The 22,069-nt window shown below is 55.0% G+C and overlaps 1 protein-coding gene across 2 annotated transcripts in view; it reads right to left on the bottom strand.

Moving 5' to 3' along the window:
- Positions 1 to 22,069, bottom strand: part of SULT2B1 (sulfotransferase family 2B member 1) — a 39,591-nt gene that overhangs the window by 1,071 nt on the left and 16,451 nt on the right. The window contains exons 1-6 of one of the 2 annotated variants that reach the window (XM_070223138.1): positions 16,284 to 16,460; positions 12,338 to 12,477; positions 6,068 to 6,276; positions 4,401 to 4,527; positions 3,585 to 3,679; positions 426 to 606 (exon numbers count right to left, since the gene is read on the bottom strand). In XM_070223138.1, coding sequence (XP_070079239.1) covers positions 426 to 606; positions 3,585 to 3,679; positions 4,401 to 4,527; positions 6,068 to 6,276; positions 12,338 to 12,477; positions 16,284 to 16,390 — 859 coding nt within the window. In that variant the 5' untranslated portion in view covers positions 16,391 to 16,460. Of the gene's footprint in view, positions 1 to 425; positions 607 to 3,584; positions 3,680 to 4,400; positions 4,528 to 6,067; positions 6,277 to 12,337; positions 12,478 to 16,283; positions 16,461 to 22,069 lie in introns of those variants that run through there. The other variant, XM_005596725.4, reaches the window with a different exon arrangement.

Here is a 22,069-nt window from a genome sequence, read left to right as displayed (position 1 = left end):
GGGCTGCCAAAGCGGAGTGTGTGAACTTAACCACTATGCCACCGGGCTGGCCCCTAAATGTGTGTTGTTTTAAGCCAAAAAATTTGTGGTATTTTGTTACAGCAGGAATAGGAAACTAATACACTCCCACCCTCACCCTGTAATCCAACATTTGAATATTTCTGGGGTGAATGTAAACACCAAGAAGGACTCATGAATCGCACACGGGCATTTTGTCCCTGTTTGGAGCCCTCTGGGTGGGGGTGGTACGCCTGGCATGGCAGGCACCTGGGTCCTCAGCGACCCCGTGAAGGCAGTTCTGTTCAGACCCCCCCCCCCCCCCACGTCCAGCTGGGGAAGCTGAGGCCCAGAGAGGTTAAGCGACTCGCCGCAGCCACACAGCCAGGCCACGGCCTCGTGGGGCTGGGGAGCACGGAGCCCCGCACCTTTGCGGAGGAAGGCGCCGTGGCGCTGGTCCAGCACGGTGGGCGGCAGCAGCGTGTAGTTGGACATGATGTTGGCCTTCATGGCGCCGAAGGTCGAGTGCGCCACGACGGAGGCCAGCTCCTCCTCGCCCAGCGGCCGGCCCAGGAACTGGCAGATGCGCTCCACGGAGCCGCGGAGGTCCTGGGGGCAGGGGAGACGGGTCAGGGGGGGCCAGGCGGGCGGAGGGGACCCTGGGCGAGGAAGGAACCCCAGACCCAGAGCCTGGATATTTGGGTCCCCGCCTGGACCCGTCTGGGCGCCTCTTTGCCTCAGTTTCCCCACCTCCAAGCTGAGGGCTTGGGCTGTGGCCTCTTGAGGGGTTTTGGAGAATTCTGTGGGTGGGAGGGAAGGGCCGGGGTGGGGTCAGAGGTCACAGCAGGGGGCAGAGGGCAGGCCAGCACTTAGGCAGAATCGCCCTCTCGCAGGTTAGAAACAGGCGTCAGGTCCCCATCCCAGGACCGGCCGTCGTCCGCCCAGTCACAGGGCCCGCCCCCAGCCCCGCCTCCAGCCCCGCCCCCAGCCCCGCCTCACCCTCCTTCTCCCCGCCCCTCCGCCTGTCAGTCATCAGCCGTCAGTCCCTCCAGCCCTCACTCTCTCCGCCACGGCCCCTCCTCCCTGTCCCCATCGCCCTAGCACAGGTCAGGCCTCATGCCCTCCCTATGGACCCTTGCCCCGGCCTCCTCCTGGGCCTCCTCCCCGGCCTCCCTGCCTCCAGTCCCCCACGCCCAGAGCGGACGCTGCGCCCAGGCCTCCTGTGGCTCCCCGGTGCCCTGGGGCAACAGCCCCAAGCCCTGGGCCTGGCTCTCAAGGACAAGTGTGTCTGGTGTTACTTCTCCTGCTGCCTCCCCATCCTCTCACTGCTCCCCGCACCGTCCTCCCTGCAGGCCTTGCCCTGGGCAAACCTCCCCATCCAGGGGCAGCTCCAGTGTCACCTCCCTCAAGACAATGATGGTTCAAGTCACTGTGGATTGAGCACCTACTGTGTGCCAAGCTCCCATCCAAGCCCCTCAGGTATATTTGTGCCCATCCTCCCAATAGCCTTGCAGAGAGGCGTCCTCACCCGAATTGGGAAACGGAGGCCCAGAGAGGGGTAGACACTTGTCCAGGGTCACACAGCCAGGGAGGAGCTCAGATTTGGGTCCCCAAAGCCCACAGTCCTCCCCTCTCTCTCGCAGCCTTCCCTGCACAGTCAGCCTTCTAGTCAGCTCCACCAACGCCACGGCGCCACTTTTCCAGGTCATTCCTGGTTTCGTAACCTTCCATCCCTTTATCCGCTTGAACCACAGACGTGTCCCAGAAATTCTAACATGTTGGCAGTTCCTCAGACCCAGGGGCAGCCCAGAACCTCTGTCAGGCTGCGCGGCCCAGTTTTTGGTTTGAAGAACAAAGCTCCACGGAAAAGACGGGGGAGGGGGAGATGCCGAAATCTTTACTGGATCTTTCCAGCAGAAGAGATTTCCTAGGGTGGACAAAGAGCCCACCGGGTCGGGAGAGGTATCACCTCTCTCTGGGTTACCCACTCCCAGGTGCCTCCTCTGTGAAATGGGGTCATAACGATATTGGGGGGAACTTTAGCAAATCACCATTTTTCTGCAGATCGAAACTAGTCGAATGTTGGCGATTTCCTGGGGTTGCGTGTACCTCGCCTGTCTGTGCTTCATGAGGATTAAAGGAGACCATCTGGGGGCAGCACTGGGTGCATGGCATCGGTCAGCCCTCAGGAGACATTCACTATTATTATTATTATTAATCACTTGAGCCCTCACTCAGAGCCTAATCATTCCTACCGTACACACTATAGTAATGCGCTGTCAGATGGTTAGGATATGCCAGGGCTGGGAACTGTGGTCCTCACGACGACCCCATGAGCTGGCATTTTCCACCCATTTTAAGAATGAGACCTCTGAGGCTCTGAGTTTTTTTTTTTTTTTTTTTTTTTTGCTGAAGAAGACTGGCCCTGAGTGAACATCTATGCCAATCTGCCTCTATTTTGTATGTGGGACGCCGCCACAGCATAGCTTGACGAGCAGTGTGTAGGTCCACGCCCGAGATCCGAACCTATGAACCCCAGGCCGCCGAAGTGGAGCGTGTGAACTTAACCACTACGCCACCAGGCCAGTCCCCCTGGAAGAGATTTTATGATGACTTTAACTGCTTTGTGGACACAAAAATCCAGGCCCTTTCCACTGCAAAAAGTACTGACAGAAAGGAGACAAAAGAGAAACGAAATGTCCCCACAGGAAGGGAACGTGTCAGAGCCGTTGGTGAAGAGGCACATTTTGGGGACAGATCGGAACGGATCTTTGTGAAGAATCTAGAGTGGCTGGGTACGTTCGCTGTGGATGGTTCCTTCTAGAAGCCCAGCATCCTCCTTGCAGCCAGGCAAAGCTGTAGTCATTCTGCATGGCCCCTTCTTCCAGGGAGCCCTCCCTGATTGCCCCAGCCAGAAGACACCTCTCTCCCAGGTGCCTGCCCCAGGGACATTTGATGGGGTCCAGCCAGGATCCCGGTCCCACCCCAAAGGCTGTCTCCTTCCACCGCTCCACTCTGCCTTTCAGGTCACAACCATCATCGAAGCTCACTTCCCACATGCCTCCGTTGCCCGTGATTAAATTTATCCTATCGCCTCCCCTACCCAGAGCCCACCCGTGGCCCCCACCTCCTCAGAGAAAAGCCAGAGCCCTCACCGTGGTCCCCATCCCCTCTCTGCCCTCATTTCCTCCCTCATTCCCACTCACTCGGCCTCTTTGCTCTCCTTGGAACACGTCAATCACACTCTCACCTCAGGGCCTTTGCACAGGCCCTTCCCGCTGCCTGGGACACTTTTCCCCTAGATATCTCCAAGGCTCCCTCTCCTTCTTTGCTTCTGTGTTTCCTTCTCTTGGAGGCCTCCCCTGACCATCCTCCTTAAAATTCCTGAGCCTCCTCTCCTGCTTGTCTTTCCTCCTTAGCCCTCCCCACCAGCTGCCACCTATTTCATTTATTTATCCGTGGCCCGTCTCCCGCTCGCGGGCTCGGGGACTCTGTTCCGTTCACCTGCTGTGGGGGGGACCTGGTGCACCGGGCCGCCGAGCAGCAGGGAGGCGGGTGGGCGCGTGAGGAGGAGGGGGAGGCCTCACCTGCTGCAGCTCCTCGTAGGTGATAAACAGGAAGTTCTCCTTCCCCTGCATCCGAATCCAGCCCTTTATGTGGTCGAACCAGGAGCCGAACTGCACTGTGGGCGGAGGGGCAGGCGGGGTGAGCGCCACCCGCGCTGGGGCTCCGAGGGACCCAACCAGCCCCACACGCCCCAGGCTGGCCCCTCGGAGCCAGAGGCCTCCCCTGAGCCCCCCACATCTGGCGCCCTGCGTCCCTCTGCCTCTCTCTGTCTCTGTGTCTCTCTCTGCATTTGTCTTTCCCTCTTTTGTTTTCTCTCTTTCTCAGTCTCTCTGTGTCTGTCTGTCTGTCTCTGTTTCCTTTTTTCTGTCTCCTGCTCACTCTGTGTCTCTCAGCCTCTCTGGTTTTTTCTCCCCATCTCTGTCTCTCTCATTGTCTTTCAATTTCTCTGTCTCTTGGTCTCTCCCTCCGTCTCTCTCACTCTCTGTTTTTCTTGGTCTCCTCTGTCTCCATTGCTTTTTTTTTTTTTTTTTTTTTGAGGAAGACTGGCCCTGAGCTAACATCCGCGCCCATCTTCCTCTACTTTATATGTGGGATGCCTACCACAGCATGGCTTGCCAAGCGGTGCCATGTCCGCACCCAGGATGTGAACCAGTCAACCCCGGGCCACCGAGAAGCGGAACATTCGCACTTAACCACTGCGCCACTAGGCCGGCCCCTACCATCGCTCTTTATACAGCCCTGTGTCTCTGCCTCTCTCTCTGTCTTACCCCTCCACTGTCCCTCTTCCATCTGGTCCCCTAGGGGCCGCCCCCGCCTCACGGTGCCCCCGTCCTCACCTTCGCCTTTGACGAAGTTCTTCAGGAACTGGTCAGGCGTGCCGGGGTCCTTCAGCTGCACGGCGATCTTAGAGTAATGATAGAGGGAGACCACCACGTCCCGGGGGTTCCGGGCCATGTAGATCACCTGGGCGTGGATGTTGGGGAGAGGGGACAAGGTGTCAGACACGGGCAGGACCCCAGCCCCTGAGGCTGCATGCCTTCGAGCCCCCTGTCTTCTGACCCTGCAGCAGGAAGGACTCAGGGTAGACTCCTCAGGAGACTCCCCAGCAAAGGGTAGCTCGGATCAGTCCACCTCACCCCGGAGGACCCCAACCACATTCTAGGGGGACAGAGGGACTGTTTCTGGACCAGATGGAGGGACAGTTTGGCTTCAGGGAATAAAGAGTGGAGGAGGAAGGCATGGGGTTCAGGATGGGGGAGATCAGGGTGAGAAGTGTTGACCAAGAGCGAAGAGGAGCCATTCCTCATCCTTTCCTGCCTGGACCCTCACCCCCGGCTCCTCCTCAGCCTTCCAGCCTCCAGAGGCCCTGAGGGGTCTTTCTACACCCAGAGCTGACCCCGCCCTCCTTGGCCCTCCAGTGCCCCAGGAGAATCTTTCTCTCTCTGTCTCTCTCATCTATACACCAACGAATTGCATCTCTCCCATCAAACCCACATCAGTTTATGTCACTGACCCCTGGTGACCTCCCCCCCGGGATGTTGATGGGCCACAGTGAGTTCCCGTCTTTCCCCAAACCCCTCCTCCTGGCCTCTCCATCTCAGTCAATGGCAGGTCCACCCCCCCAGTTCCTTAAGCCGAACATCCTGGAGTCACCCTGGACTCGTCTCTCTCTCTCATCCCCACATCCAATCTGTCAGCAGATCCTCCTGCTTCCAACTTCAAAATACGCCCCAAACCCAGCTCTTTCTGTTCACTTCCGCGGCCACCACCCTGGTCGCCTCCACCGTCACCTGGAGGGACCGTCACGTCGGCTCCTCGTCAACCACCCTGCTTCTGCCCTGGCCTGGACTATCTGTTCCCAACCTTGCCGCCAGAGGGCGCCTGGGAACACCTAAGTCGGCTCCCGTCTGAACTCCGCGTGGAGCCCTCCCGGGGCTCCTGTCTGCTCCGAGAATAAGCAGAGTCCTCACCACAGGCCACGCATCACTGCACGTTTTGGCCCCTGTTACCTCCCCGCCCTCATCTCCACTCCTCTCCCCCTCGCTCACTTGGATCCAGCCACAAAGGCCTCCTTGCTGGTCCTCAGGCATGTCACACCCACCCCAGGGCCTTTGCACCTGCTCTTCCCTCTGCCTGGAATGTTTTTCCCCCAGCCTCGCCCATGGCACCTTCTCTCGCCTCCCGGCTCTTTACTCATCTTCTCACTGGGGCCTCCCTTGACCACCCTATTTATCATTGCAATGCCCCCACCTCTAATTCTACCCCTACCCTCTCCTCCTTCTCAGTGTGCATTTATCACCTTGGATATGGTCGTATTCCCCTTGTTTATCCCATCTATTCTCAGCCTGTTTCCCTCAGGATGTGGGCTCCCAGGGCGGGCATTTCTGTGTGTTTATTTCCTACTGTTCTAGACCAGGGCCACGTAAACAGCAGGTAATCAATATGTGCTGAATTGACCAGTCGGTTATGCTCCCTCCCCCCAGGCCCCTCCCTTGCCCTGCACCTTGGCCTTGGAGTTGAAGAAGTCCTTGGGGAAGAGCTGGATGGGGAGGTGGGAGCTCATGACGCGGGGGCTGGACTGGCCCGGGAGGCTGAAGGCCCCCATGATGGTCTCGCACCACGGCGCCCGCTCCCAGATGGGCACCGAGCGGATCCAGGAGGGGTCCCCGTCCTTTAGGATTAAGCTGACGATCTCGATCATCCAGGTGGTGCCTGTCGGGAGAAATTGGGCACATGAATCAGAGGTGGGGAGGGTCTCAAGAGGGGGCCATAATCGGATTTATAACAGCTGCATTTACTGCGAGATTCGCTACACATCTTATTGGACCGAGTCCTCACAACCCGCAGAGAAGGTGGGGTTGGTTATCTTCATTGTCAGAGCAGGAAACCGAGGCTCAGAGACACAACGTGGCCGGCCAAGGTGGCCAAGCTAGGAAGTGGCGCGTGGCGGAGACTGGCTAGCTGTCGGCTCAACCCCATTTCATCTGCCTCCCAGGACTGTGACGGGACCACAGTTTTCTAGCCTCCCCTGCAGCTGCGTGTGGGGCCGCGTGTCTGGGTTCTGGCCAAAATTGGGCAGGTGGCAGCGACGTGCAGCCATTTCCAGGCCTGGCCCATAAACACCTCCCACTCGTCCCCCTTCTCCGCTGGCTGGATCCCAGATGCCTGTGGAAACTGGGGCTCCGAGGGATGGCAGCGCCGGGAGACAGGAGGAGCCGGGGTGCCCAGGACCACGTGGACTTCCCCCACTCCCTCCGTCCATGCCGTGCCGACTGGAGGCCACAGGAACGCGAAAGAAACTTCTCTCGGGTTCAGCCTCTGGGATTCCGAGGCTGATGTGTTAGGGCAGAAGGACTCCGTGAAAACTTAGAGGGAGCCGGAGTTGACTCCAGGCGTCTGGACTTCAAACCCCAGCCCGTCCTTGGGAGTCATCCCTGGGTTTCTGTGTGTGTGTGGGGGGGGGGGGGGCACAAACGTCTTTGTAAGTGGAAGGGACCTCCTGGATGACCCAGTTCACAGGTCCAGATTCCAGCACTCTCCAGATGAGTTAGATGAGAGATAATAATAATATGAACAATCAACTGTTATTAGTATCATGTTGTCTTGGATTCCATCGACCACCCTGCGCCCGTTGCTCAGGGTACTGCCTCTCGCCCCGAATCCAGCGCGCTGGTTCCTGAGGTCGGGGCTGGACCCCGCCAGCATCCCTCCTCCGCCCGCTCGCGCAATGTCGCGCTCTGTCAGGAGAGGGCGCTGCAGGGGCCCTGCGGGAGGAGGCGCAGGCTCCCCCGGGCTCCACCGGCCAGCTCCTGAGCTGGACAGCGGCCCGCGGTGCAAGGGACACCAGTGACACCTACTCCCCGCCCCCCAGCCCGCCCCCCAGCCCGTTTCCTTGGATGCCCGGCTTCAGCCCTAGAGGGAGCGTCTGCTCCCTGCATCGCTCTGCCTTTATCCTTTTGCGGTCCTCTTGGCAGCTGAATCCCGTTACTAGCTAATTCTCTTTTGTGGGTGTCTGGTAAAACACACCTAACACAAAATTTACCCTCTCAGCCATTTTGCGGGGTACACGTCAGTGGCATTCGTATTGCCGTGCAGTCATCGCCACCATCCATCTCCACAGCTGTTTCTCACAAAGCCTGCAGGCTGGGAAACAGATTTCTGCGACTTGGATGGAGGGAAATTGGGCTCCATCCATCAAAACCGCAGAGGCAAAGCCGGCCCGGTGGCGCAGCGGTTAGGTGCGCGCGTTCCACTTGTCAGCAGCCCGGGGTTCGCCGGTTCGGACCCCGGGTGTGGACATGGCACCGTTTGGCAAGCCATGCTATGGCAGGCGTTCCACATAGAAAGTAGAGGAGGATGGGCACGGATGTTAGCTCAGGGCCAGTCTTCCTCAGCAAAAAGAGGGGGATTGGCAGCAGATGTCAGCTCAGGGCTGATCTTCCTCAAAAAAAGAAAAAAAAAAAAAACCCTGCAAAGGCATAGACTCTTTGACTGAGCAATTCCATATCTAGGAGTTTGTTCGACAGATAAATGCATACATATGCAAATGATGTTTGTATGAGATGTGGCATTGTGTACACAGTTTGCATTGGATGTAAAGGCAAGAAATTGGAAACTTGGGAATACTAATTAGTAAGAACTGGTTAAACAAGAATTCCTGGACATGTAATGTGATGGAATAATATGGAACTATACAAAAAAAAAAAAGGAGGCTCTTTGTTTACAGTTCTAATATGGGATGATGTCGAAATACAAGGAAAAAGAAAGCAAAAACAAAACCATGATGCAGAATGGTGTGTATAGTCTGTTAACTTTTGTGGGGGAAAAAGGAAAAAAACAATCATTACGTTTCTGCTTGTGCATGCAGACTCTGGAAGAATACATTGGGACTATTGGTGACTGCGGGAGGAGAGAGAGGTCTTTCCGGGTAAATCTTTTGTGCCTCTTGAAGTTTGAACTATGAATGCTTTTTTTTTTTTTTTTTTTGGTGAGGAAGATTGGCCCTGAGTGAACATCTGATGCCAATCTTCCTCTTTTTTTTTTTCTCCCCAAACCCCCAGTACATAGTTGTATATCCTGGTTGTAGGTCATTCCAGCTCTTCTATGTGAAATGCCACCACAGCATGGCCTGATGAGTGGTGCTAGGTCCACACTCAGGATCTGAACTGGTGAGCCCCAGGCTGCCGAAGTGGAGTGTGTGAACTTAACCCCTCGGCCACGGGGCTGGCCCCATGAATGCACTTTTTAAGAGGGATTTTAGTATATCTTAAATTTGAAAAAGAAGCTGGAATAACTGGACATCGATATGCAAAAACTTGGATCTATACCTCATACGATGCGTAAAAAATTATCTTAAAATGAGCCATAGATTTAAGCGTAAAATCCAAAACTATAAAACTTCTGGAAGAAAATAATAATAAGGACATCTTTTCAACCTTGAGTGAGGCAAATATTTCTTAGATATGACATTAAAAGTCTGACCCATTAAAAAACAAATTGAAAAATTGGATTCCATCAAAATTTAAAACTTTTGCTCTGAGAGGACACTGTAAAGATAAGGAAAAGACAAGTCAGGGCCGGCCCCGTGGCTGAGTGGTTAGGTTTGTCCACTCCACTTCGGCAGCCCAGGGTTTCGCTGGTTTGGATCCTGGGCATGGACATGGCACCGCTCATCAGGCCATACTGAGGTGGCATCCCACGTACCACAACCAGAAAGACCTACAGCTAAAAATATACAACTATGTACTGGGGGGATTTGGGGAGAAAAAGGAAAAATAAAATCTTCAAAAAAAAAAAAAAAAAGACAAGTCACAGGCTGGGAGAAAATATTTGCAAAAGGCAGATCTGATAAAGGATGTGTACTCAGATTACATAAAGAACTCTCAAAACTCAGTAACAAGAAGACTAAACAACCCAATTAAAAATTAGGGCAAAACAACGTGGACAGACACATTACCAAGAAGATATATGATGGCTAACAAGCACATGAAAAGATGCTCAACATTGTAGCCACTAGGGAAATGCCAGGTCAAACCACAATGGATACCACTATGCACCTGTTAGGATGGCTTAAAAAAACCTGACAATACCAAGTGCTGACAAGGAAGGGGAGCAACTGGATCTCCCCTACGTTGCTGGTGGGGATGCAAAATGGTAATGCCACCTTGGAAAACAGCTTGGCGGTTTCTCATAAAGTTAAGCTTACATACTCCCCATAGACTCGGCAATCCCACTTCTAAGTATGTACCCAAGATAAACGGAAAGATCTTCCCACGAATAGACTTGCATGCAAAGCTTCAGAGCGTCCGTACTCATACTCATCCCCAACTGGAAACAACCCAAGTGTCCTTCATCAGATGGATGGAGAAACCAACAGCGGTCCATCCATACAATGGAAGACTCCTCAGCAATAAAAAATGCAACCACTTGGATGGATCTAAAGTGCATTATGCTACGTGCAAGAAGTCCGCCTCAGAAGCTGCGTGGGGTATGATTCCATTTACTTGATGTTCTGGAAAAGGCAAAACTATGGGGGCGGGCAGACCCCACAGTTGCCCGGGGCTGGGGCTGGAGGAGGAGCTGACTGCACAAGCATGTGAATGGATTTTTTGGGCAATGATGGAACTGTTCTATGTCTTGATCATAGTGGTGGTTACATGACTGCGTGTGTCTGTCAAAACTCATAGAACTCGGAGAAATGAAAACGTGTCCACACACAGACTTGCATGCCGATGTTCCTGGAAGCATTATTCACAATAGTCAAAGACTGCAAACAACCCAAATGTTTATCAACTGACAAATGGATGAGCAAAATATAGCCTGGCCACACCCTGGAATGTTAGTCGGGCAGAGAAAGGAACGAAGCACTGACACACGCTACAACAAGGACGGACCTCGAAAACACCGCGCTGAGCAAAAGAAGCCAGACGCGAAAGACCATGAGTTGTAGGATTCCCATTACAAGAAACGTCCAGGATAGGCAAATCTGCAGAGTCAGAAGACAGATTAATGGGTGCCTGAGGCTTGGGGATGGGGGTGTGGGAATTGGGAGGTGATGGCTAATGGGTATGGGGTTTCTTGTGGGGCTGATGAGAATGTTCCAAAATTGACTGTGGTGATGGTTGTACAGTTCTGTGAATGTCCTACAGCCATAGAATCGTACACTTTACAATGGGTGAATTATTATTATTATTATTTTTGAGGAAGATTAGCCCTGGGCTAACTGCTGCCAATCCTCCTCTTTTTGCTGAGGAAGACTGGCTCTGAGCTAACATCCGTGCCCATCTTCCTCTACTTTATACATGGGACGCCTGCCACAGCATGGCATGCCAAGCAGTGCCATGTCCACACCCGGGATCTGAACCAGTGAACCCCGGATCGCCAAAGCGGAACGTGCAAACTTAACTGCTGTGCCACCAGGCCGGCCACACAATGGATGAATTATTTGATATGTGAATTATATCTCAAAACTGTTACACACACACACAAAACCACTCATAGAACTTTATGCTCAAAAGGGTGAATGTAATATTTTGAAACATTTCAAAAATATTTTAAAAAATCAGCTTCATCATTTTAGAGAAGAAAAACCTGAAATCTATCCCTTCTTTCACAACCTCCCCAAGGGACTTTCAGTAAAGTCGCTGAAGATCCTCACCTTGGCTCCACAGGGATGCTCCCTCAGCCTGTGTCCCCCCTGCCAGCCTCATCCTCCAGCCTCTCCCTTGGCTCCCTCTACTGCAACCTCACTGACCTTCTGTTGCTTCCTCAAACTCACCCAGCCTCCTCCCACCTCAGGGCCTTTGCACATGCTGTTCCTCTGCCAGGACATCCTTTTCCACTCAAACCCCTCCGCAGCTTCCAGATCTCAGCATGAACATCTTTCCCCCAGGAAGCCTGCCCTCAGCCCCCAGACCCTCTTGTGACTTGCACCCAATGCTCTCTGCAGGGGGGGACCCGCCCCAACCCTAATTATATAGTAATATAGGTGATGGCATGGTTAAGTAAAGCCTGTCTCTCCCAACAAGTTTACAGATGTCTCCCTTGTTCACAGCTGTGTCTCACACGCGTCAGACGATCAGAAAGTAGCATTTCAATGACGGAATGGAGAAAATTAAGATCGTCTCTCCTCCCTTGTGTTCCTTCTTTCTTCCTTCCTTGCCTCCCTCCTTCCTTCCTTCCTTCCTTCCTCCCTCTCTCCTTCCTTCCTTCCTTCCACAAATGTTAATTAAACACCTATTATGTGCCAGGCACTGCTTTAGGCTCACAAACCCAGGAGCGATCAAGACAAACTAGAATATAACACAGAGGCTGGTGGTGATACGTCAAGAGAAGTACGCGGTTAGCTAAGGGGACAGAGGGGGACAGGATGGGGACGCCCTTCCAGCCAGGAGGTCAGGGAAGGCCTCCCAGGGATGAGGATGGGAGAGCCCACCTGGGGGTGGGGAGCGAGCCCGCAGGGATCGGGGGAGCGGTGCTCCTGGCGCATGGACCCCCGGACCAAGGCCAAGCCCGTCTGCTCTGAGCAGCCCAAGGCCCCGCTCCTCCTCCGCCCCCGCCCCCGCCCCCGCCCCCGGCCCCGCCCCGCTCCTCCTCCGCCCCCGGCCCCGGCCCCGCCCCATTCCTCCTCCGCCCCCGACCCCGGCCCCGCCCCGCTCCTCCTACGCCCCGCCCCTCCCTCTCAGACCCCGCCCCCACTCCTCAGACCCCGCCCCCCCGCCCCGCCCCGCTCCTCATCAGGCCCCGCCCCCGCCCCGGCCCCGCCCCGCGGTACCTGACTTGGGGTAGGTGACGATGAAGACGTCGTCGTCCTGCACGTCGGCGTTCTCCGCGATGCGGACGCTCTCCGGCGAGTAGATGCCGACGGGGAAGGGGACGCCCTTGTACCTGAAGTATTCTCCTGACAGCTTCTGGCTGCGGGAGGGTGGGGGAGACACCGTGAGGACGAGGAGGGTCGGGGCGGGGGGGCCCTCATTTGCGCATCCTCCAACGTCCCAGGGGCCTGCACCACGGGCGGGGGGCGGCGGTGTCCAGCCTTACAGGTTTGGCCTCCAGGACAGAAGGTGGAAAGTGGCAGAGGGATCTCAGGGCAGGAGGGAGGGCCGGCCGGGGAATGGGCAGGGCACCCCACCGGCTAGTGGAACCCTGGCAAGGAACTTCCTCTGGGCCTCGCTCTCTCACCTGCAAAGTGGGGATGGTTTACAAAACCCCACAGCAATCCTACGAGGTGACGATGATTATGATTCCCGTTTTACGGATGAAGAAAGCGAGGCGCAGAGAGGTTGAAGCACTCGCCTAAAGCCACACAGCTGGTAGGACATGGAGCACTTCACATGTGCAAAGTGGGGCTAAGTGCTTTCCGCGCGTTTGCTCTTGGCCTCAAGTCTCCAGAGAGACGCTAAGTCGCCACCTTACTCACGAACGAGGAAACTGAGGCCAGTGTCGGGTGCCCTGCCCGCTCCTCCTCGGCCACAGAGCGGCAGAGCCCACCTGCGAAGCCCAGACGTGGAGTCACCGTGAAGCTAAAACAGTTTAAGCTTCAAGCCCCTCGCTCAAGGGGCTTTTCCAAAACCCCAGCAATGTGTCCACGTAGCCATATATGGAAGTAACCTTTTCCAAAGTGAGAAGTTTTAAGAGCAATCCGTTTAATCCACTGTCTCTTTCTGTCACAGCCTCCCCTGGGGTCGCCCGTCCGTGGCGTGGGCGAGGGGTGGACATCTGGGGGACCCGGCTAAGGTCAAGTTGAGTTGGGGATGCGTTCCATGGGGCTTTTGTGGGAGAGAGATTTTTCATTTGTGGCCCTTTTTTTCCCCCCAAGATTGGCCCTGAGCTAACATCTGTTGCCAATCTTTTTTTTTTTTTTCCTTCCCAACCCCCCCAGTACATAATTGTATATTCTAGTTTCAGGTCCTTCTGGTTGTGGCATATGGGATGCCACCTCAGCGTGGCCTGACGAGCGGTGCCGTGTCCGCGCCCAGGATCCGAACCTGGGAAACCCTAGGCCGCCGATCAGAACGCGTGAACTCAACCACTTGGCCACGGGGCCGGCCCCCATCTGTGGCCCTTTCTAGTACCCCTGGGACAATACACTGAACCAGGAAAAAAATTATGTGTGTAACTAGGTTCTATCATCTGTGGGTTTCATTTCAGGATGGCAAAGAGGATGTTACAAATATTCGGTTATATGAAGAGGGTTGGGTCCGACCACAGACATGAAACTCGGAAACATAATGTTGAATGAAGGATGAGGGACAGGAGAGAGTCAGGTCATATGATTCCGATTATGGGAAGTTCAAACACAGGACAAAGTAACCCTGTGGCAGGACAGCCGTGATCCTTGGGGGCCGGGGCGGGTGGGGGGCTGGTGACACAGCGTGCCCACCTTGCCAAGTTTGTTAAGCTGTTGATGAAGGGCTGGGTACCACAGTGGTATGAGTTTCACTTTACTAAAACCTTCAATAAATGAATGAATATTCATTAAAGGAAAAAAATACTCTTCCCACTAAAACAACTGTGTTTAATAAAAAGGAGGCAAAGTGTTGGGCCCACTGAGATTGAAAACCCTGCTGGCTTGCAGAGGGCTTTTCTGTTCCTTCTTCCTTGTCTGTGCATTTGACAGGTGAGGAAACTGAGGCCCATGAGGGCTCCACTGGCCCAGGGGGCTCCGGTGTCTTTCCCGAAGGATTTGAGAGGCGGAGAGTTTTTCCAAGGCTTGGCACCAGAGTCAGGCTTGGAGCAGAAGGACAAAAGGACTGTGGCCTCTGCCTGGGGTGGGGTGGCGGGGGGCTCTGGGCAGCCCAGGTGAGGGCAGCGTCCCGAGGAGGGCCAGGAGGGAGGCTGTGGGCGAAGCTGGCATGTGGGCTGTATCTTGCTGGCAACGGTCCCCCTTTGTCCCCGTCTGGGGGCTGTTCCCAAGGGGACAGTGGGGGACAGCTGGTCACCTCACAGGGGTTGGGGGTGGGGGCTTTGCAGGCGTGGGTAAGGCTGCAATTCTGGAGCTGGCCATCCGTGGCATTTTCTAGCCAAGCTGAGGTCCGGTGCTTAATCTCTCTGTGCCTCAGTTTCCTCAGCGATAAAACGGGGACAGGAGAAGTAGCACAGTGTCTCGGTTAATGGCATCAACCCTGGAGCCAGCATACGTGGGTTGGAATTCTATGTCCCACCAGCTGTGTGGCTTTGGGCAGGTCATTCAACCTCTCTGTGCTTCATTGTTTTCTTCCATAAAATGGGGATAATAATAATCGTTCCCTCATAGGGTTGTTATGAACACGTAAAATTGCTTAGAACTGTGCCTGGCAGGGACCAAGCACTGTGTAAAATAGGGATAGCGAGGGGGTTTAACGTATCAATTGACATAAATACGGTTAAAAAGAGCCTGGCTCATAGTCTGAATTCATAAATCTGAGCTAAAATTACTCTTCTTCTCCGCAGTAACAGAGGCAACACCGAGCACCGTGTGAGCCCAGAGGAGGGGGCTGCTGAGCACAGCGGTCCCCACACAGTAGGCCTTCAGCAAATTGCGATGACTCAATCGGCAGTGATGTCATCAGCCACCCCATTGGTTGAGAGTTGCGGTGGAATTAGTGACGTCACTGGTTGCCAGGCAGATTTAGCTCAGTGGGCTGGAGCTGTGAGGTCATCAGTTACCGGGCAGATTAGAGGCTGAGGGCCTGGGCCTTGGCTCTGCCTTCCTGGGTCACGTGCGCTCTCTCTGCGCCCTGGGGCGGGAGGGGGGGGTGTCTCAGCTCTTTCAGCCTCAGTTTCCTCGCCTGTCACTTGAGGATAACGGTAACCTCCCCCTCAGGATTTTAATCCTCCCCGAGGATTAAAGGGATGATAGACATGAAGCGCCTGGCTCCTGGTGGATTCTCAGGGCGCGGAGACCCCTTTAGGGTTCGACTTTGTCCCAGTCGTTGATCTCCAGCAGCTCCTTGAAGGAGAACCTCGCTCCCCAGCTTACAGGAGAGGAAAACGGAGACGCCACCAAGGAGACGCTCCTGCGCCCTCCGGAGCCCCTGACACGGTCCCTGAGCGCGTAAATGAGGAAATAGGAGGGTGCCCCCCTCCTCCCTCAGCACCTGCATCTCCAAGCCACACCCCACGAGGCCCAGGCGGAACCCACGGTGGGCGGACGTGTTGGTCCTCAGCCCGTATCTGACCGATTGAATGTGTGAATGAATGAATGAGTGTGTGATGGAATGAATCGGGAATGAATGAAGTGGTTTACCCGGAAGAAAGTGAAGGAAAGTCCAAGATCAGAGTTAGGTCCTTTTACCCGCCTTAGCAGTTCTCATCCCCCCCGGGGACTTTAGACTCCCCTGTGGGGACTTTGAAGGCCCTCAAATCCAGAATCCCCGGGGGGGCCTTTAGAGACGCCCAAAGCCTGGCCTCATTCCTGGCCTCATTCCAGCCAAACCCCACCCCTGTGCCCTCGGAGTCCAGAAGGACTGATTGCCCCATAAATAACTGAGCATCAGTATTCAACAAATAATCAAGGCGTGAGTGGGGTAGAGCTGAGATCTCCCTACGTGTTACGATGCTACAAATGAGACAATGAAGGTTCAGAGAGGGAAAGCGATTTGGCCAAGGCCACACAGCAAGTACCAAGAAGAGTGGGATTTGCACCTCAGCCTTGTAGACAGTTTCTGTCCCCGTCCCTCCTTCCCCATGCACCCCACACTCCAGCCAAAGCCCCCAAATACATCAAGCATTATTCCCACCTCCGGGCCTTTGTATCTGCTGTTCCTTCCACCAGGAATGCCGTTCCCCTGCCCTTCTTTGTGCTGGAGCCTGGAGGCCGTGGAGGCCCCCCTCCCTGCACCTGCATTCCTGCTTGGCCGAATCTCGCTGCGTGTCCCCAAACGGGGGCTGTGTACTTTCTCTCTCCACCTTGTACGTCAAATCTGGCCCGGGGATGACCTTTCCTCTCGCTGGGTCACAAGCCTGTTTTGTCCTCAGGCCATGTCAGGGCCTGGCGGGCAGCCCTCGCTCCATCGGAGCAGAGGACTGAAGATGACGATGGAGCCGGATCGGAAGCCAGCGGTGGGAGGAACCTCAGCCCACACGATGGGCAGTCGGCCGAGGACACGCTCAGCCTCCTGGAAGCTTCCTGGCCGGGCCGGGCCTTCTCGGGACACCCCGGGACCCTCAGCCCAGCCTCCTCCCTGGTCTCCCGGCCTTCAGTCTCTCCCTCCCTCCATCCCCCATATGGCCGCAGCCCCTCAGCCCGAAACTCAAGGCCCCACACAGCCTGGGTCTGCCCGCTCCTCTGGCCTCATGGGACCTCAAAGATCACGTCTGACTTCCAGTTGGTCCCAGCAGAGGAGGAGGGTCGGGGAGCCACCCCTGCGGAAATGCTATGCTGAAGACGCGTTATCACAGGCTCCTTCCAGCACCCCATGGAGTGGGTATTGAGAGTCCCACTTCATGCTGGAAGAAACGGAGGCCCAGAGAGGTTAATATATGTCCCCAAGGTCACACAGCAGTCTTCATAGGAGGTCTCAGCAAATAGCTGTCAATGAGCCTCCCCCCTCCCTCTGCCGCTAGGACACAATGTGTCTGTCTGGTTCAGTGTTTTTATCCCTGGTGCCTGACACACAGCGGGTGTGCCATAAACAAAACTGTTCCCACTTCAGATCCCCTGGTGGTGAGGACTCAGTCACCACCTGCAGAGGCAGCCTGGTCCACGCACTGGGGAAGGGAGATGGGCTGAGGTTGGACAGACTCTGATTTGAACCTAGGCTCTGCTACCAACTAGCTGTGTGGCCTTGAATACATGGCTCAACCTCTCTGTGCCTCAGTTTTCCCAATTGGAGAAGGAGGCTAGGAAGACCTTCCTTGAGGGAACTCGGAAAGGATTAGAGCCGCGTGGACTACGGCAGTCACCTCCATATAGATCTGCCTGCTCACCCCCGCTCCCATCCCTCTGGTCAGTTCTCCCCATGTGGCAGCCAGAAGGACTACAGTCGGCTCCTGTCCCTCCCTTGCTCAAAACCCTCCCATCTCGCACAGAAAAGCAAACTCCTCCCGAGAGCCAAAGGGCCCTTAGAGGTCCGCCCGGATCCTTCTCTGCCTCCATTTCTCCTCTCCTCCTCGTCTATCAGCTCCCACCGCGCTGGGCTCCTTGCTGTTCCTCCAACACGGCAGGCCGAGCCTGCCTCAGGGCCTTGGCACTGGCTGTTCTCTGTCTTCCTTTCAGGCCTGTGACTGGCACCCTCACCTCCAGCAGGGCTGAGGCCTCCGCTGACACCCTCTTCACAGCTGAACCCACCCACCCCTCAACCTGCTTTGTTTTCCCGTCCCACTTGTCGCCTCCCGAGCTACTCTATACTTTACATATTACGTGGACTGCCTGTTACCTTTCTTCTCTGCTTGCTCACAAGCTCTGAGACCGGGGATTTTTATTATTTTTTTAGTCTGTCTTGACTGCCAGTGGATCTAGAACGCTGGCATACACAGAGCGGGCCCTCAGTCAGCATTTCTTGAAGAAAGAAAAATCACGCTGACAGCGCTCCTGGCACTGTACTGCCCACGACATTGGGTACCTTAATTCACTTCTTCCCTCAAGGGCCCTAGGTGGTGGGTGGTTGTGCCATCCCTGTGTTACAAAGGAGGAAATGGAGGCACAGAGAGGCAAAGACACTTGGCTAATGTCGCACAGCCGCAGGCGGCAAAGCTGGAATTTGAACCCAGGCTGTGTGGCCCCACAGTTTGTGCTCCTAACCACTCAGTGCCATGGGGCGATGCCTCCCGCCCCTTCACACGGTTCTCTCCTGGGGCAGGGGGGTGGGAGGGTGGGGAGTCAGGAGGACCCGGATTTGACCTCAGGCAACCCACATATTCTCTCTGTGTCTCAGTTTCTGCCTCCCTCCCCTTGGTCACACGGATATTTAACCCCCAGGGGAATATTACTATTATTATTAATTATTATTATTATTCGATTATATATTGTCCATTAATGTACCTCCATGAAATATCCTAATATAAGCGCAGATTTTAAAGCACAGTCTCTCCCCTTCCTGGGGGTTCAACTCAAGAGAAAGGAAAACTCATGTTCACACCAACATCTCTGCTCCGTCTTTACAGCCGCGTTATCCACAATCGCCCCCAAAACGGGGAACAACCCGAGGGTCCTGCAGCGGCCGAGAGGCTCAACAGTGGTACCCGCGCCTCAGGCACGAGATGCTCCCGGGCGATGCCGAGAAACAAGCCGCGGATGCCCACGGCCCCGCGCCTGGGAACCAGGCGGCCAGGAAGGTGGGAGCAAAAGGGTTGCTGAGGATTTGGTTAACAACCTGCAGAAAGTGTCAGATGTTTTGCAGACAAGGCTCCAGAAAAACAGGAAGAACCCAACCGCAGAGATGGCTCGGGAGTCGGCTGCGCCCCTCCAGCTGGAACCCGCCCGAGGCCCTGCCCGCAGCAGCATCCTGAACCCTCTTCATCCGGGCGGGGCCGAGCTGCCGGGTTTGGCTCATACCGCGCATGCGTCCTCAAAGAACGTGGCTGTAAGGCGGGGAACCCCACTCTCCCGCCTTTTTCCTAACTGAATATTCATGAGCTGTACGGACCCTGACAATAAAAGGAGCCCCCCCCCCCCACCTCCCCGTCGGGGAGGCAGCGCTTTGGGACGTATCCTCGGTATTCTCCATGGCTTGTGCAAGTAATAAACCTTTTTTCACCCACTGCTGCCTCAGTTGTGCTTGCGCACTCGCCAAGAGGGAGCTGAGTTTGGTTACGGGATGACCCTCCCAGGCCAGCGGCGCGCTGAGGGCCGGGAGCCAGACGCAGGGAGGCACAAAGTATAATCCCATTCGTATGAGGGTGGTGAGCTGAAGATTGGCCCCCCAAAAGACGTCCATGTCCTGATTCTCGGAACCTGGGAATACGTTACGTTGGTGGGAAAAGGGCTTTTGCAGCTGTGCTTACGTCAAGGACTCTGAGATGGGGAGGTTATCCGGGTGGTGGGCCTTAAGGGTCATCACAGGGTCTTCACAGGGGTGAGGCGGGAGGATGAGAGAAGAAGGTGTAACAACCCAAGCTGAGGTCAGAGAGGAGAGAGACTGGAAGATGCTACGCGGCCAGCTTCGAAGATGGAGCAAGGGGCCACGAGGAACCGAGGGAGGCTGGCAGCTTCTAAAGATTTTATTTTTTCCTTTTTCTCCCCCAAACCCCCCGGTACATAGTTGTATATTTTTAGTTGTAGGTCCTTCTAGTTGTGGCATGTGGGATGCCGCCTCAGCATGGCCTGATGAGCGGTGCCACGTCCGCACCCAGGATCCGAATGGGCAAAACTCTGGGTCACCAAAGCGGAGCGCTAGAACTTAACCAATCGGCCACGGGGCCGGCCCCAGGGCAGCTTCTAGAAGCTAGAAAAGGCACTGAAGGAAACAGATTCTCCCCAAGAACGTCCAGGAGGAACGCAGCCCTGCTGGCTCTTGGAGTTTAGCCCAATGACACTGATTTTTCTGGCTTCCGGAAGTGTACGAGCGGAAATTTACATGGCTTTCAGCCCCTCAGTTCGTGGTCATTTGTCGCAGCAGCAACAGGAAACTAATATGACACTTTTGAAAAGACAAAATCATATGGACAGAGAATAGATCAGTAGTGGTGGGGGTGGGGGTGTGGTGGGGAGTTGGAGGGAGAGGGCAGTCAGGGATGGGGAGGGTGCGACTGCGAAGAGATGATGGGAGTTTGTGTCCTGATTGTGGTGATGGTACACAAGTCTATACATGCGTCAAAATTCATAAAACCATACACTCCAACAAAAAATCAGTTTGTATGAGGTTTAAAAGATCCTTGTTGATATGAATGCTTAACGTCCATTAGCCATTATTATAATAAACCATCCAGTTGGCCGCTGTCCCTCTTGGCCACCCAGGGATATGCAGAGAAACAACTCCCGCCGACGTCACAGCCCTGCCTTGGATTTGCTGTGTGACCCGAGGCAGCTCTCAAGCCCTCTGTCGTCTGATTTGAAGAACAAGCAGTGGCGGTGGAGGGGGGTGCTCACGGACAAGGACCTCATTTCCAGGGACCTTACAGTCTGGTGTCCAAGAGGAGTCCAAAGAATCCCCGGGGAGCTTTAGGGCTTTTTGTCTGAGATTGGGCAAGTTTATTAATTCATCCCACAAATATTTACGGAGCACCCACTCTCTGCCGGGCGCTGGGGGATACAGAAGCGCGTGCAACCGACAAAAAAACCTGATTGCAGTTTACGTTTGAATGAACCATTACGTCAACACATAAGGTTTTAAATGGAATAACTGGATGGTGATGGCCAAAAATGGAGCAGATGGGGGCTAGATACGGGGTATCCTGGTGGGGATTGTAGTTTTAGACGGATGGAGTCAGGGCAGGGCCCTCTGAGGAGGTGACTTTTGAGCAGACCTGAAGGAGGTGAGGGAAGGAGCCGCGTATGGGTATCAGAGGGAACCGCGTGGGCAAAGGAGGCGAGCGGGGAGGCTGCCGGGATGCGGGGTCTGTGCGGGGCCGGGTCTGGTCCTCGCCCCTGTGCGCGGCGCCGCCCTTCCAGGAGCGCGATGGGGCTGCAGGAGCCGCGTCTGAGCGGCCGGGCCGCCCTGCTGGCTCACAGCGGGAGCCCGCGGTCCACTCGCCAAGACTCCGGGAGCCTGAGCTGGGTTCAATGCGCATCATTCCCGGGACACGCTGTGCGGTGTCCCGCCGCCCAGGCTGCCCCCGCTCACCTCCTGAAATTCCCAGGGAGCTCGTCTCCTCTGGGCTCCTCCACCTCGGCGATGTGACTGACGCCTCGGCCAGAACGCAGGGAAACAGGCTCTTTCCCTCCCCTCTTGGCAGAAGAGTGATGCGAGGAACTTCTTTGGGACGTCACTTGGCAATATTTAAATTATGCAGAGCACGTCGCAGGGGACACCGCCCACATGCCCGTCCTTCCCCACCTCAGCTTTCTGTTTGCTTCTTTCACAGCTCTTTCCATACTTAGCCATATTTTCTTTGTCTATTGACTTCTTTAAGTCCATCTTCTCCGCTAGTAGGGAAGCTAAGAGGGAGCAGAAATTCTCCCTTTACGATGTCCCACCTCCCAGAACCAGCGTCCGACAAGAGGCCGCCACTCCATTATATTTGTCGGATGCACAAAGGAACTTGACCTCCGGAAATTTATGGAATACATGGGTGCCCGCGAGGAAGCGCCGGAGGAAATATATACCAGGATGTCAGTTGCAACACAATTTTTTTTTTATTTTTAAAGATTTTATTTCTTCCTTTTTCTCCCCAAAGCCTCCCGGTACATAGTTGTATATTCTTCGTTGTGGGTCCTTCTAGTTGTGGCCCCGCAACACAGTTTATAAGAGGGACCTGAACAAGCCGGCATTGGATAAATAAATCAAGACCGGCTAAATAAACCAGGGCCCTGCCCACATCGGAATCCAGCCTCTCAAAAGGAGGTGTCGATGTCTCAACAGGGATTGGGTTACACACACATTTCTCAAAACTGGTTCATTTCAGATGTGTGCAGCGTGCTGTGCGT

The sequence above is a fragment of the Equus caballus genome, chromosome 10 (genome assembly GCF_041296265.1).
Source record: "Equus caballus isolate H_3958 breed thoroughbred chromosome 10, TB-T2T, whole genome shotgun sequence".
In the NCBI taxonomy this organism is placed as follows: Eukaryota; Metazoa; Chordata; class Mammalia; order Perissodactyla; family Equidae; genus Equus; species Equus caballus.
The sequence above is the reverse complement of the archived record's forward strand: the minus strand, read 5'-3'. Positions and strand labels throughout refer to the sequence as shown.